Genomic DNA, 12,819 nt, shown 5'->3' on the forward strand with positions numbered 1-12,819 from the left:
GTTCAAGATCCTATTAGATAACAGTCCTACAACAGTAATGTAAAACTGCCTCCTATGCTAAGTGTCTTAGTTAGGATTTTACTTCTGTGAAGAGGCGTCATGGCCAAGGCATGACTCTTAAAAGGGAAAACATTTCATTGGAACTAGCTTAGTTTCAGAGGTTCAGCTCGTTACCATGGCAGGAAGCATGGCAGCATCCAGGCAGATATGGTGCTGGAGGAGCTGAGAGTTCTGCATCTTAATCCAAAAGCAACCAGGAGGAGACTTTCTTCTGCATTGTGTGGAATTTGAGCTGTAAGAGCCCTGGAAACCAGCTCACGCAGTGACACACACAAAACCACGTCTATTCCAATAAGGTTACACCTCCTAATAGTGCCACTTCAAATGAGCCAGGCATATTCAGACTGCCACAGCTACGTATGTTTGTCCACACACGTAATCCTAGCCCTCAGATGTTTTTAAATATGTGGGCACATGAGCTTAATCGATTAACTCTCAGGCTGACCCACTATCACTTGCTCTGCAGTGTCTTCCTAAGCCACTGGCCGTAGCACTATGTATTGTCTCATTTGATACCAAGCGCCTTAAGAATGGGCACTTTGTGTAGTTTTTTTTGGGGGGGGGGTGTTTGCTTTCCTGCTGCCACTCTGTCCCATTGATTTTACACAATAAGCATGTACTGCATGATTATTTGTTTCTACAAAAGAGGTTATGAATATGGTGTTTTATTCGTTCTATTCTTTGTCCCCCTAGACATTTAATTGCTTATGTGTGGATTGATTTCGTGTCCGTGAAAGCTAGTAAATTTTCTTTAGTCTTGTTAGGCTTTTAGTTTTAAGGGGGTATATATTTTTCTCTCCGTGATTCCTTTCCAAAGGCTTACCTTTTTAGTTTTTGAGCAAATAGATGTTTGTTCCTGGTATTATTTATTGTTGGATTTTAAGTTAATAGTGCATTTTGTGCTGACCTCAACTTGTTAACAATTTCTGAATTATTTATATTTTTTAATTATGAAAATTCAATATTATATTTGTGGTAACTACATTTTAATAAAAAATACTGAAAAGTGTGTTTCATAGCAGTTGGCTTTCCTGGTTCTATATTGTTGTATATAGTATCTTTATCTAGTCTGAGATATAACATAGGCACAGGTTCAACTGTTGTGTGTTCCAGCAGTTTGAAATAGTAACGTAGGTATTCATTCTCATGCCTAACATTCTAGTCTTTCCTTTATAACTTGGACTTCTTCAGATCTCCCAAGGTGCCAGCCTTGAGAGAAACCAATCATGGATGAGCTGTCAAATTGACATAACACTGCACAATGGTGGGAAAGTGACCAAAGTTCATTTTAAACAAGTCATGTATTTGATTGTTTTCTTATCCCACCTCGCAGTAACAACTCTTCTGTGCTTTGTCCTTATGCAGTGCCTTCCCAGTCATGTCCTAAAATCAAACCCGTGTGGAATTCATATCATTCATACATAGAAAGATAGGGCAGGAAATGTAAGGACTAGTGTTCTGTGCAAATATAAAGTGTTTTCTCTTGCAATAATTATAGGGGATGGAGTGTTAGATCTCTCTACAAAGAGAACCAGCATGACATCTGAAGAGTCATCCATATGTGATCCTTCTTCTGAAAGTGCTGTGGCTGGGTAAGCAATATCTAGGAAATATAATTCAATATTAATATAAATGACCTCTGCAGAGAACACTTAATTCTGTGCTGAGTAGGACTGACATAGCTTTCTCAGAATTTTTGTCACTCATAAGTTTGTCTCTCTCATACCTTCATTTGTCCCTTCTCTTTCTTTTTTCTTTCTGTTAAAGAAAAGTTATCAGAACAATCACCAAACTTCAATTCATGTTACTAAAATGAACTATCAATTTAATCATGGGATACAAATTAAGAAGCAGGACAAGTAAGAAAACTTGAAATATTCAAGAGGCAATTTTAAGGGAAATAAGTAACTTCAATAGTTTTTAAAATTGATGAACCATTTCTAAAACTGCTGTAGTTACTAATTCTAAAACTAGCATATAGCTTTACAGGTTTGCTTTAGTGTGGTGACAACTTAGCATTTATCTAGTGTCACCACAAAAAAAGTCCTTTCATGTCTTAAAACTGTCAATAAATTAACTTAATAAATAATTACTAGTGAAATGCTGTTCTGTTGGATTTTTGGATTTTTGTAACTTTTGCATCTTCTCATTAACTGCATAGAAATCTCTTTTTTTTTTTCTCTCTCTCTCTTTTTGGTCCCACTTAAATCTGAGATGAATTTCTTCAGCTAAGGCTGTAATAGAGCTGGGGTCACAGGTGTAACAGACTTAGATCACAAAGCTGCATTTGAAATGTAGTAACACTCTAAAATGAAATTGTTCATATACATCCTTTTTCAGATTTTAAGTTTTCATGTAGAGGACAAATGAGTCTGTGGAACTGAGATGTCTGTTTGGAAGTTTTCTTGCTGCTGCAAATTTCCTTTAAATGGGTTGACTCTTTTATTACTTGTTTAGCGGTAACGTCACGTTTCTACTAACAAAAACTCCTCTAGGGTTTGGGTATTTTTATAATGGAACTCTAATTGTAAATAAAAATTATAAGTGTTGCTCTGCAAGCAGCTTTCAGAGGAAAAGCAACATCATGAGAATATTTTTACAAATACTCGGTTAGGACTTTATGTTCTTGGAAGGTCTGCCCATTGGGGCCACCGTATCATTGACACATTGTCCTACCAGGACTGTAGCGTTTGCTTTATAAGGAGTAACTACCACATCTCAGAAACCTAAAGTACAATGAGCAGTGATGTTACCTAAGCAAGGAGTATAATAAAGGAGTGGACCCTCCCCTTCCATAGCTGTGTGAGACTCTCATACATCAGTTTACCATCGTTTCATTCCATCCATCCAGGAGACTACACAGAAACAGAGAGGACTATGTGGAAAGAAGTGCTGAGTTTGCAGATGGTTTGCTCTCAAAAGCTTTGAAAGACATTCAGTCTGGAGCACTGGACATAAATAAAGCAGGCATACTTTATGGCATACCTCAAAAAACTTTACTTCTCCACTTAGAAGCCTTACCAGCAGGGAAGCCTGCATCTTTTAAAAACAAAACTCGAGAGTTCAATGATAGTTACTCATATAAAGAAAGTAAAGAAACTTGTGCTGTGCTGCAAAAAGTAGCCTTGTGGGCAAGAGCTCAAACAGAGCGCACAGAAAAAAGTAAACTCAACCTACTTGAAACCTCAGAATTAAAATTCCCAACAGCTTCCAGTTACCTCCACCAGTTAACTCTACAGAAAATGGTTACTCAGTTCAAAGACAAAAATGAAAGCCTTCAATATGAAACTTCAAATCCCACTGTACAGTTAAAAATTCCTCAGCTACGAGTAAATTCAGTTCCAAAATCACAACCTGATGGTTCTGGTCTGCTGGATGTCATGTATCAAGTTTCCAAAACCTCTTCAGTCCTTGAAGGATCAGCACTCCAAAAACTGAAAAATATACTCCCTAAACAGAACAAAATAGAATGTTCTGGGCCTGTAACTCACTCAAGTGTTGACTCTTACTTTCTACACGGGGACCTCTCTCCTTTGTGTCTTAATTCTAAAAATGGAACAGTTGATGGAACCTCTGAGAACACTGAAGATGGACTGGACAAGAAAGATAATAAGCAGCCCAGGAAAAAACGTGGCCGCTATCGACAGTATGATCATGAAATAATGGAAGAGGCCATTGCAATGGTAATGAGTGGAAAAATGAGTGTTTCCAAAGCACAAGGAATCTATGGGGTACCTCACAGCACTTTAGAATACAAGGTAAAGGAAAGATCTGGAACACTGAAGACTCCTCCGAAGAAGAAACTACGATTACCAGACACTGGGTTATATATGACAGATTCAGGGACTGGCAGCTGCAGAAACAGCAGCAAGCCTGTATAGATTACTGTTAGAGAACATGTGTGCGTGTGTGCGTGTGTGTGTGTGTGTGTGTGTGTGTGTGTTTGTGTGTGTGTGTGTGTGTTTGTGTGTGTGTGTGAGTGTGCATGCCTGTTTGTGTGTGTGTACGCAAGGGTATATGTGTACAGGGGTGTGGGAGTCTTTGTGTGTGTGTGTGTGTGTGTGTGTGTATCTACATACACACGTGGAAATTACAAATGCTCACTCTGACAGGAGACATGAAATTTTACAGTTCAAAAACCACTTACATGCCTTTTGAAAAAGTTTTATTCAGGGTTTTCACTGTGGACAGGATTATAGAGTTGCTTATTAATTCTGATAGTTTGTATTTAATCCTTGTATAAATAGGTGAAAAAAAGATTCAGGTTTTCTTTAGTAGTCAACAGCATAACACGTGGGGAAACAAGTAATTGTCAAGTGGAACCTTTTTATTGGTAAAAAGATTCTAGCCGTTCAGTTGGACCATCTTATGATGGAGAGATGATATCACTATAGGTTTGTGAACACTCATGTAACAAACCTACAATGACTGTGAGTATGTCAAAGAACCAATCAAAGTTAAGTAGTTACCTCTGTACCAAGAGTAACTGATAGACACAGTATTAATACACTACAGTGCAGTCTATGAAATACAGAAGGCACTAAAGTGCATCCGCCAGGATAGCAGAGAAAACCTTAAAGGATATGTATAGTAAAATTTAATATTTATCATTTAATTGTTGAGTTAGCAGGAAGTTGGGGTTATTAAGTATATAATTTAAATTTTTAAAAAAGCTGACATAGTTAACCCCAGAAGCTATAGAATCCTTTAATATAAGATGGAATACTAAAACAAAAAGTAATTTAAATTTAATTATTAAAGTAATTTAATTTTGTTTTTCATTTGAAAAATAAGCTAATGTGTAAGGTTAGAAAAGAAAGTTGGAATGCAACTTAGAGCATGTTTATAATGTGCACAGAACAAGCTTGAGAATGGTCATTTTGGTTAAATGTGCTGGTTAGTTGATGTTATGACTACTTTAAGGATTGTGACACACTCCTACTGAAAAACCTCAGTGTAACTTTTAATATATTTGCTGCTGTGACATTTCAAAACATTTTCAGTTTATCAAGATGAATTACAGATTTCATTTTGGTGGGTGATACATTATCATTTTGCTAATAACCAAACTTGCAGTTTGTTCAGGGTCTTGAATAGATTTACAGATATTTAACACTGATGCTGTTTTGAACTTTCAGTAATGTAAACTCTTTACTACTTAGATATTTAGAAGCTGGGCAGTGCATTTTAACTTTTACTAGACTCATATAAAACCAGTAATTTTTATAAAACAGTTTTAAAACTATGGGTCAGAGTATTCATGTGGGTTTATGAAGTATGCAGTTTTGGTAGTAAAATGTAATAAAGCATGTACCTCCATGTAAAGAAAGGAGATTTGCTTTATAAATGAGAGTCCTCTCTTATACCCCTTTTCTCTATTAGAATTCAGGTTCTGGTCATGTTCCTAAGCCACTTTTTATAAATCCAAAAGGAAATCTTACAGCTGAATTTAAATATAAGTGCACCTTGTCAAATACTTGTGTTGCTACACTTGTGTTTGTGTGTGTTTAATAATCACATGAACATGTGATTGTTCAGCTACTAAACTTTAAAACTGCTTGCATGTATTTAAAGAAACTGAAGAATGAGAAAATGTATGACCAGGTAATTACTTGGTTTCTGAGATCTGTACTGAACATTTTCAGCTGTTAGTTTTACATTACCTGCATACTAGGGTATGAATCCTCTTGATCTTTTTCTTCCCCCAAGAAAATATACTTAATAGATTACAAGACAGCATTTGTCAGGGTCATCTTTCTTTTTAAAGAATTAAGCCATACTTTGTGAGGACCGGAACATGGATTATTTATTATATTTCCCCCTCCTCCCATTGAAAAACGAAGTTAAAAAGTAAATACTTCAAAAACAATTTTCTTGACCTCTTTATACAGAATTTTACTTGCAAAACTTTGGGAGCTCGATTGCATTACATAATATTTATATTGTATTGAGCTTTTTTATTCCTCACACTATATTTACATTGATAAATTGATTGAGAAGTTTATAGTAAAGGGAAACTTACAGAACACTTTTATATCATTTAAAAGATGACCTGACCAAAAACTTTACAGGATTCATGAATCAGGGATCATTTTGCTATTGACTTCACAGTGATCAGTAGTTTTATAGGTAATATTATAGTTAATTTGCAGCATTTTAGTACTTATTATTTATTTTTGGTCAAATAGTAAATTAAAATATTTTTTGATAGTTTATAGGTAATGATCAACCCATAACTTTTAAAAGAAACATAATGTTTGTATTACTGAGTTGACTTTTTAATTATACAAACTAGGAAAGGCAGGGAAGTTTATGGGTTCCCCTCTCCCCACTGGTTCCATTGAAATGTGCTTTATGTTGAACTTTTGGAATCCTTTATAAATTTAGTTACCAGTTACTTCTTAATTGACAGTTTCTGAAAAATCCAGTTTAAGCTGACTTTTAATGAATATGAAAGCAACCCTTATATGCTTTCTACTTATTTGAATGTTCCTCAAGTATTTTATATTTAAAATTTTAAAAAAGGAAGGAAAAGAAAAAAAACAGTGCCTCTGTTTTTAGAAAACTACTGCTCAGTAAAGTTGTTTAAACCATTTCTGGTAGCTGATGACAATTTTATATTAAACTGTATACTGACTTTAGTGAAACTGATTTCTTTCTTAGTTGTTTACAGTGCAGATACTTGTGGGGTTTTTTTAATTGCAGTATTTCCATTGTCGCAGTAATTTAGTAAAACTCTGTGGCTGCCTTGATTTTGACAGATTTTGTTAATATAAACTGATTGTTAGGCAATTAGTTATATTTATGCATAAATCAATTGCACTATAATTCATGAATTATTTATTACAATATTTTCTAATGAATTCATGTATCTGTCTTGTGTTGTACATGTACTGTAATTTTGTTCCTACTTTGTGTTGTTATATATCTAAATCTGATTGTATGAATTTTAATTGTTCAGTTAACGTGTTTCTAGGTTGTAATTTGTAGTAAAGCACTTCAATGCTTTTGCACTTAAATTTACAACACTGTCGGTGTGTGGTTAATTTACTCATTCAGTAAAAGTAAAGTAAAACTTGACTATGCGGAATTCTTTGACTTTTTGTAAGGAGGCTGTTCTCACCGCCACCCCTATTGATTTTGATTTGTTTAAATAGTATTAGAATTTGACATTTCCAAAGAAATATTCGACAAATTTCTAACAAAAGGGGGCGTAGAAACAAAAAAATGCTGTTTGTGCTTATAAATAAACAGGGAGAACTAGAATTGATCTAAAGAAAAAACATGATAGCCAATTAGACTAAGGTAGCCTATAATCTCAGTATTTAGGAGGTAGAGGCAGGTGGATCTCTGTGAGTTCTAGGCCAGCTTAGTCTACATAGTGAATTCCAGCCCCACCCAAAGCTACATTGTGAGACTGTCTTAAAGTTGTAGTTTTAGCATTTTTATGTAATTACTTGGGAATAAATTGTGGTTTGGAGATTCACACATATATCTGTTCACTCATGTTTTTCTTAAAAGGAAAAAATGAGGGGGGAATAAAACCTTGAAATGAAATAAGTATATTTTGAAATTTTGTATTTAATTAATTTAGTTGTCCTCCATACTGTCAAAGGTAGAATCCAATACCTGGAAATCTGATCTATTAATCTATTGTTCATATTATTGGGTTAGTATCAGCAACCCTGGAACTTTTTAATATCCAGTATCAAAGCTAGCAGACTGAATAAGAAAACTCTTTAAAACAAAGGTTTCCTTAGAATGTCAGAAAAGGTAGATAGAAGTCGGTGGTTTTCACAGTTTTATAAAATTAATCGAAGTGAAATAAGCTGTTTATATTACTAAACACAAACTGCTTCTTATCATTTTTATGTTGAGACTTGCACCTTGGGCTTTAGACATGGTAATAAATTAGCACACTCTCCCAGGTCCTCACTACTTCTGTACAAATCATTTCATTAACGGAAAAATGCCTTTGAGCACTTGAGGAACTTCGAAGACAGGATACTAATCTTTGAGATAGAGTATAACGTTCTAAAACCTTGCAGGCTCTCCCTTTATTACTAGTTAGAAATATGCTTAACAGGCCATAACATGACTTCAGGAACTCTCTGAAGTATACTCCTCAGGGTATGTTGGCTACTTTTTTTTTGTTTGTTTATCAGAAGTCATAAATTTGAGTTGCTGGAAAATGATATAATTATCTAATATTTGGTAGTTATCATTTCATGTTGCCTTTGCTCTACATTTTAAGAATAAGTTTTGATATTGAATATTGAATTATTTATATCATTTTACACTCTACAATTACAAAATTAATTTTAAAAAATAATTACTGAAGAGACTGATACTGCAGTTATATCTTTTGTCTAGTTATAGCACTGAACGTAAAAGATTTTATTTATTTTGGTGTATTTTTGCTTTGTGTGATCCTTTATGTCAAATTGTGTGTTAGTCTTACTAAAACATTGTTAAATCTGATAGTTATATTTCTCCGTGAAGTTTTGATTACATGCTCAGAACTTTTTTTGGTATTTTTAGTACTCAGACAAAATAATTGTATACAACTCGATAAATTATTTTGTAGTATCTGTAGATTCCAATGTCAGGGAACAATATAAAAATACAGATTTCACTGCTTATTTTAAAAGAAAGTTTTAATTTTTAGTATCATGAACATACTAACCCTTATTTTAAAAAGTACATTCTTCTTTTAGATCAGTTTTGTAAGCTGTATATCTCAATTCCAACCCTAAATAACATTTTTGCCAACTAGAAACAAATGAAAGGCACATGGAGTTAGGAGAGGAGGGCTATTCCCACTACAGAGTTTGGTGATGTTTCATTAAAATGGATACTTTTCTGAAACAGAATTCCTTTAATATATTTTATTCTTCTTGCTACTGGTATTGAATTAGAAAATTTGAGCGTCTTTGTTGTTGATTAGCAAACGTGGGTCTTAGCTAAAGCTAGATGTGTGTTAGTTTCTGTGGTGGGGCATTGTCCAGCACCTGAAATTTAGTATTTAGGTAAGTAATACCTTTAGTTTTCCTGTGCTTTTCCATGGTTTTTAAAACCAGTTAAAAGTAGATTTAATTTTTAAATAGCTTTCTTTTTCTTTTATATTCTTACTAGGTTATTATGCCTTCAGCTTAATCTCAGAAAAAGATACTCTCTTATTTTTATGGAACTTAAATTTGATAATTTTCTTCATGATTATGCAAACTTTTTATATTAAATATCCTTTTTACTATGTAGCAAAGTATTTTAAATAAAAATAAGATTTCACTCCTTATCTTCCTTATTTGAACTAACAAGGACTGATTATATAAAATGGCAAACTGTCCTACTTTACAAAAACTTTTATTCCTTCTGAAGCATTTTTTATTAAAGGTTATTAATATTTCCAGAAATGTTAATATTGCCAATGTATTGATACAATAGTAATAATATACAATCAACTGCTTTTGTATTGCAAAAGGCTTTGCTTTGACTCCTGTACTTTGTTATAGAAAATTATTTACCAGTGCTTCATTCTGTTTCTGCTAAAAAGTAACCAAGATGTCCTTGCAGTTCCGCCTATAGGAGTCAGGAGTCCAGCAATATCACGCTGTCAAGAATTATAACTCCTTATGGTATTTTTGCTGTAATTCATTTTTTTTGTTTGATTTTTATTTTTAGTTCTACTGTTGATGCAAAGTCAGAGGAAGCTACTAAAATGGAAAAAGGAAAATCAGCATTAAGCAAAGTTTTGGAATCTTTGTGCATACATCACCATCAACAAGTTTTGGCTATGTTGAAATTTCTAGTCCAAGAGCAGAATGCTGCTTCTCTTTGCTGTTGTAATTCATCATGTGATATGTCTTCAGAATCTCAAAAGCCCCTATTGGAGGATGGTTGTCATGGTCTGTTCTGTAGCTGTGAATATAGACTGGCAGAAAGAGGGTGTTTACACAATGAGAGACAAAGCCCTGGGCTAGCACCTCTGCCAGTCTGTATTAAAGAATTACATTGTTTGTCTTGTCAAACTGTAACTGTTGAACACATTCAGACAGTAATGAATAGAGGGATTGAAAACGGTTCTAGTCCACACAGGTGCTCTTGTGGACAGTTAGCAAAGTTTCACTCTACAAACTCAGCCTGTTACAGTCCTCTTTTGTCAGGGGAAGTTTGTGATCTTTCAGTCAGTCTTCAAGATGCCTGTAGATCTCGAAGTCCCTCGCCCCCACCATTATCACCTGTGGAGACTGGAGGATTTGAGAAATGGAAAGACGTCGTCTCAGAGCTCTCCGCCTTAGAGAATAACAAACTTGAAGCAAGCATTAACCAGCCTCCATGTCTTACACCAGCAGAAATAAACATTCACAAATGTGGCCACGACAGCAAAATACATCAAACTAAGAAGTCTAGTAACTCTGATTCTGTGCTCTTGGGTGCCAGCGGTAGCTATGCTACAAATCATGAAAAGGGTGAAACAGCAGTCATTTTTCAAGATTTAATGGACCGTATCAATGAAAAACTAAAATCAATAGAGACCACAGATATATCAAACCTCATAAAATTATCTAGTACTGATTGTGATTCAGACAATGATTTTAAGTTGGGAGACTTAATAACATCTCTCTTGCATAGCGCAAAAGCCAGTGATTATAGTTTTATGGAATTGCTGAGTCAACATGATAAAAAGGTAGAAAATAAATTTATTCAGACAAGGTTTCGAAAACGTCAACAAACATTATTTGCAATGCACAACTCGCCTGACTCACCTGTGATCAGAAGGCAATCTTTACAGATAAAAAGAGAACTTGCCAGTTTTGATGAAAACTTTCTGAGAAAAAGGTACAGTGAAAAAAATTCAAGGAAATTGTCATACAATGATAAGTTGCTTTCAGTGAACAAAGAATTTCAGCCTTGTCAAGAGCCTTTAAAAAATTCTAAAAGCTTGCAAAATGAAAATCAAGCAGAAACATTGTTTACACCAAATGACATAGCACCATCACTTCAGATACCTCTTGGGAGTTTAGAAACTAACTTGGCTCTTGATCACTTTTCAGAAAACTTTAAAGCAACTTCATTTGAGAAAATGAGCCAAAGAAAATCACAGGAGAGGTCTATAGCTGAGAAACTAACTGTACAAAATAATAGGGAAAATACAAAACTAGGAAATACTCCAGCCCTTTTGAGAATGGATGCTCCTCTTCTGAGCAGAACTAAACGAACTATTGTGCCTCCAGGGTGGTACTCTATATATGTAACAAATGATTCTGTGTCCAAAAAGTTCCTTGAGGGCAAAACAGTATCAGACTCTGCGCATAGAAAAGATCCAGTCAGAGATCCAACTGAAAGTTTTCAAAATATAGACTTAAATAAAATTGCAATGAATTCTAGTTTGCAAGTTGTTGTGGAGCGTTTAGAAGACACAATAAGTATGGCTCAAAGGTCTTGGACTAGTCAAGAACTATCTGAAGGATGTAAAGCATCCAAGAAGTTGATAGAAACAGGTGATAAAGATGAAAATGCTGGGAGAGATCTGACTTTAAGTAGAATGGTTTGTAAAAATCAGAGTTCATCAAAATCTGTGTTAGCATCTAGCAATAAAAGAAGTCATGGCATGTCTGTAATGGATTTGACCATGACACTTGATAATCCAAAGACATCACCCATTTTAGAGAGAGGTAGCTCAACAACCCACAGTGTTGAAAGTTTGCCAACAAAATGTGAAGGTATAGAAAGTTCGTTTTCTAACTATTCTAGTCCTATCAAACTCATGTTTTTATCTGAGATTAAAAGCAGTGAAGGAATCAAATACACTTTAACTTCAGTCAGCACATCGAAGTCAACTGCTGATTTTGATTCTTACAAACATAAAACTCGTCAGATGATTGGGAAAAAAAGAGAAGTAAATGAAGACATGCCAAACACTAGCTTTGAAGATTATAGTTCTAATCATCATGCTACTTATGTGCAAAATGAATTGAACCAATTTAACTGTGTACATGAGGCTACACCATCATCTGCAGAGTTTACTGACAGTTTAAACAATGATAAGCCACAAGAAGACCCTAAGGGAAAGTCAAGTGGTGCTGTTGACTTACCATTTAAAAGAAAGCCAGGTAGACCTAAAAAAATTGGTCCCCAAGTTGTGAAACAGATTAAACGGCCAATTGGAAGACCACCAAAACCTAAAGCTGGTCAAACAGATGTCAGTGTTTGCCAAAATGAATCTTTTAACCTTAGAAAGGAAAATCCAGAGTCTTTCATAGTCAAAGATGGTGTTTGCAGAAAGAGTATTATTGTCACTGTTGTTTTTGGAAGGTCAAGAAGAACCAAAAGATGTGTTTCTGAAGGAAGCATGAACATCAGTAACAACTCGCTGAACGGTGATGTCACTGACTTTTCAGTTAACTCTAGTGGTCTCAGAAATACTAAGGCTCATGAAATTGGCTATAGTGAAAGTCTTAGTGCTGAGTCAAGATTAACAACTCAAAGTGGGGTTTTTTATTCTGACTTTGAGTATGTTAGACCTATCAAGAGCAAGTCTATGATAACTCAGACATCCAAGAACATTATTCGACCAAACCAAAAGCCTTTGTCAATTGTTAGGAAACCTGGTAGGCCTGCAAAAGTGAAAATTTCTGGTATATCTGTGACTGTTAATAGAATTTCACCTCAGGAAAGAGAAGTATGTGTTAGCAGCTGTTTACCTCCTTTAGATCAGGAGATAATGTTAGAGAAAACTTGCCCAGAAGAAAAGCTTGA

General features: G+C 34.7%; 1 protein-coding gene across 3 annotated transcripts in view; it reads left to right on the top strand.

Moving 5' to 3' along the window:
* The window catches only part of LCORL (ligand dependent nuclear receptor corepressor like), a gene marked incomplete at both ends in the record, with an annotated part of 150,177 nt that overhangs the window by 120,091 nt on the left and 17,267 nt on the right, over positions 1 to 12,819 (top strand). Inside the window, 2 exons of one of the 3 annotated variants that reach the window (XM_080925224.1) lie at positions 1,559 to 1,652; positions 2,912 to 4,022. In XM_080925224.1, coding sequence (XP_080781350.1) covers positions 1,559 to 1,652; positions 2,912 to 3,941 — 1,124 coding nt within the window. Of the gene's footprint in view, positions 1 to 1,558; positions 1,653 to 2,911; positions 4,023 to 12,819 lie in introns of those variants that run through there. The other 2 variants (XM_080925225.1, XM_080925226.1) reach the window with 2 other exon arrangements.

Source organism: Micromys minutus, assembly GCF_963924665.1.
Source record: "Micromys minutus genome assembly, chromosome: 1".
NCBI classification, from domain to species: Eukaryota; Metazoa; Chordata; class Mammalia; order Rodentia; family Muridae; genus Micromys; species Micromys minutus.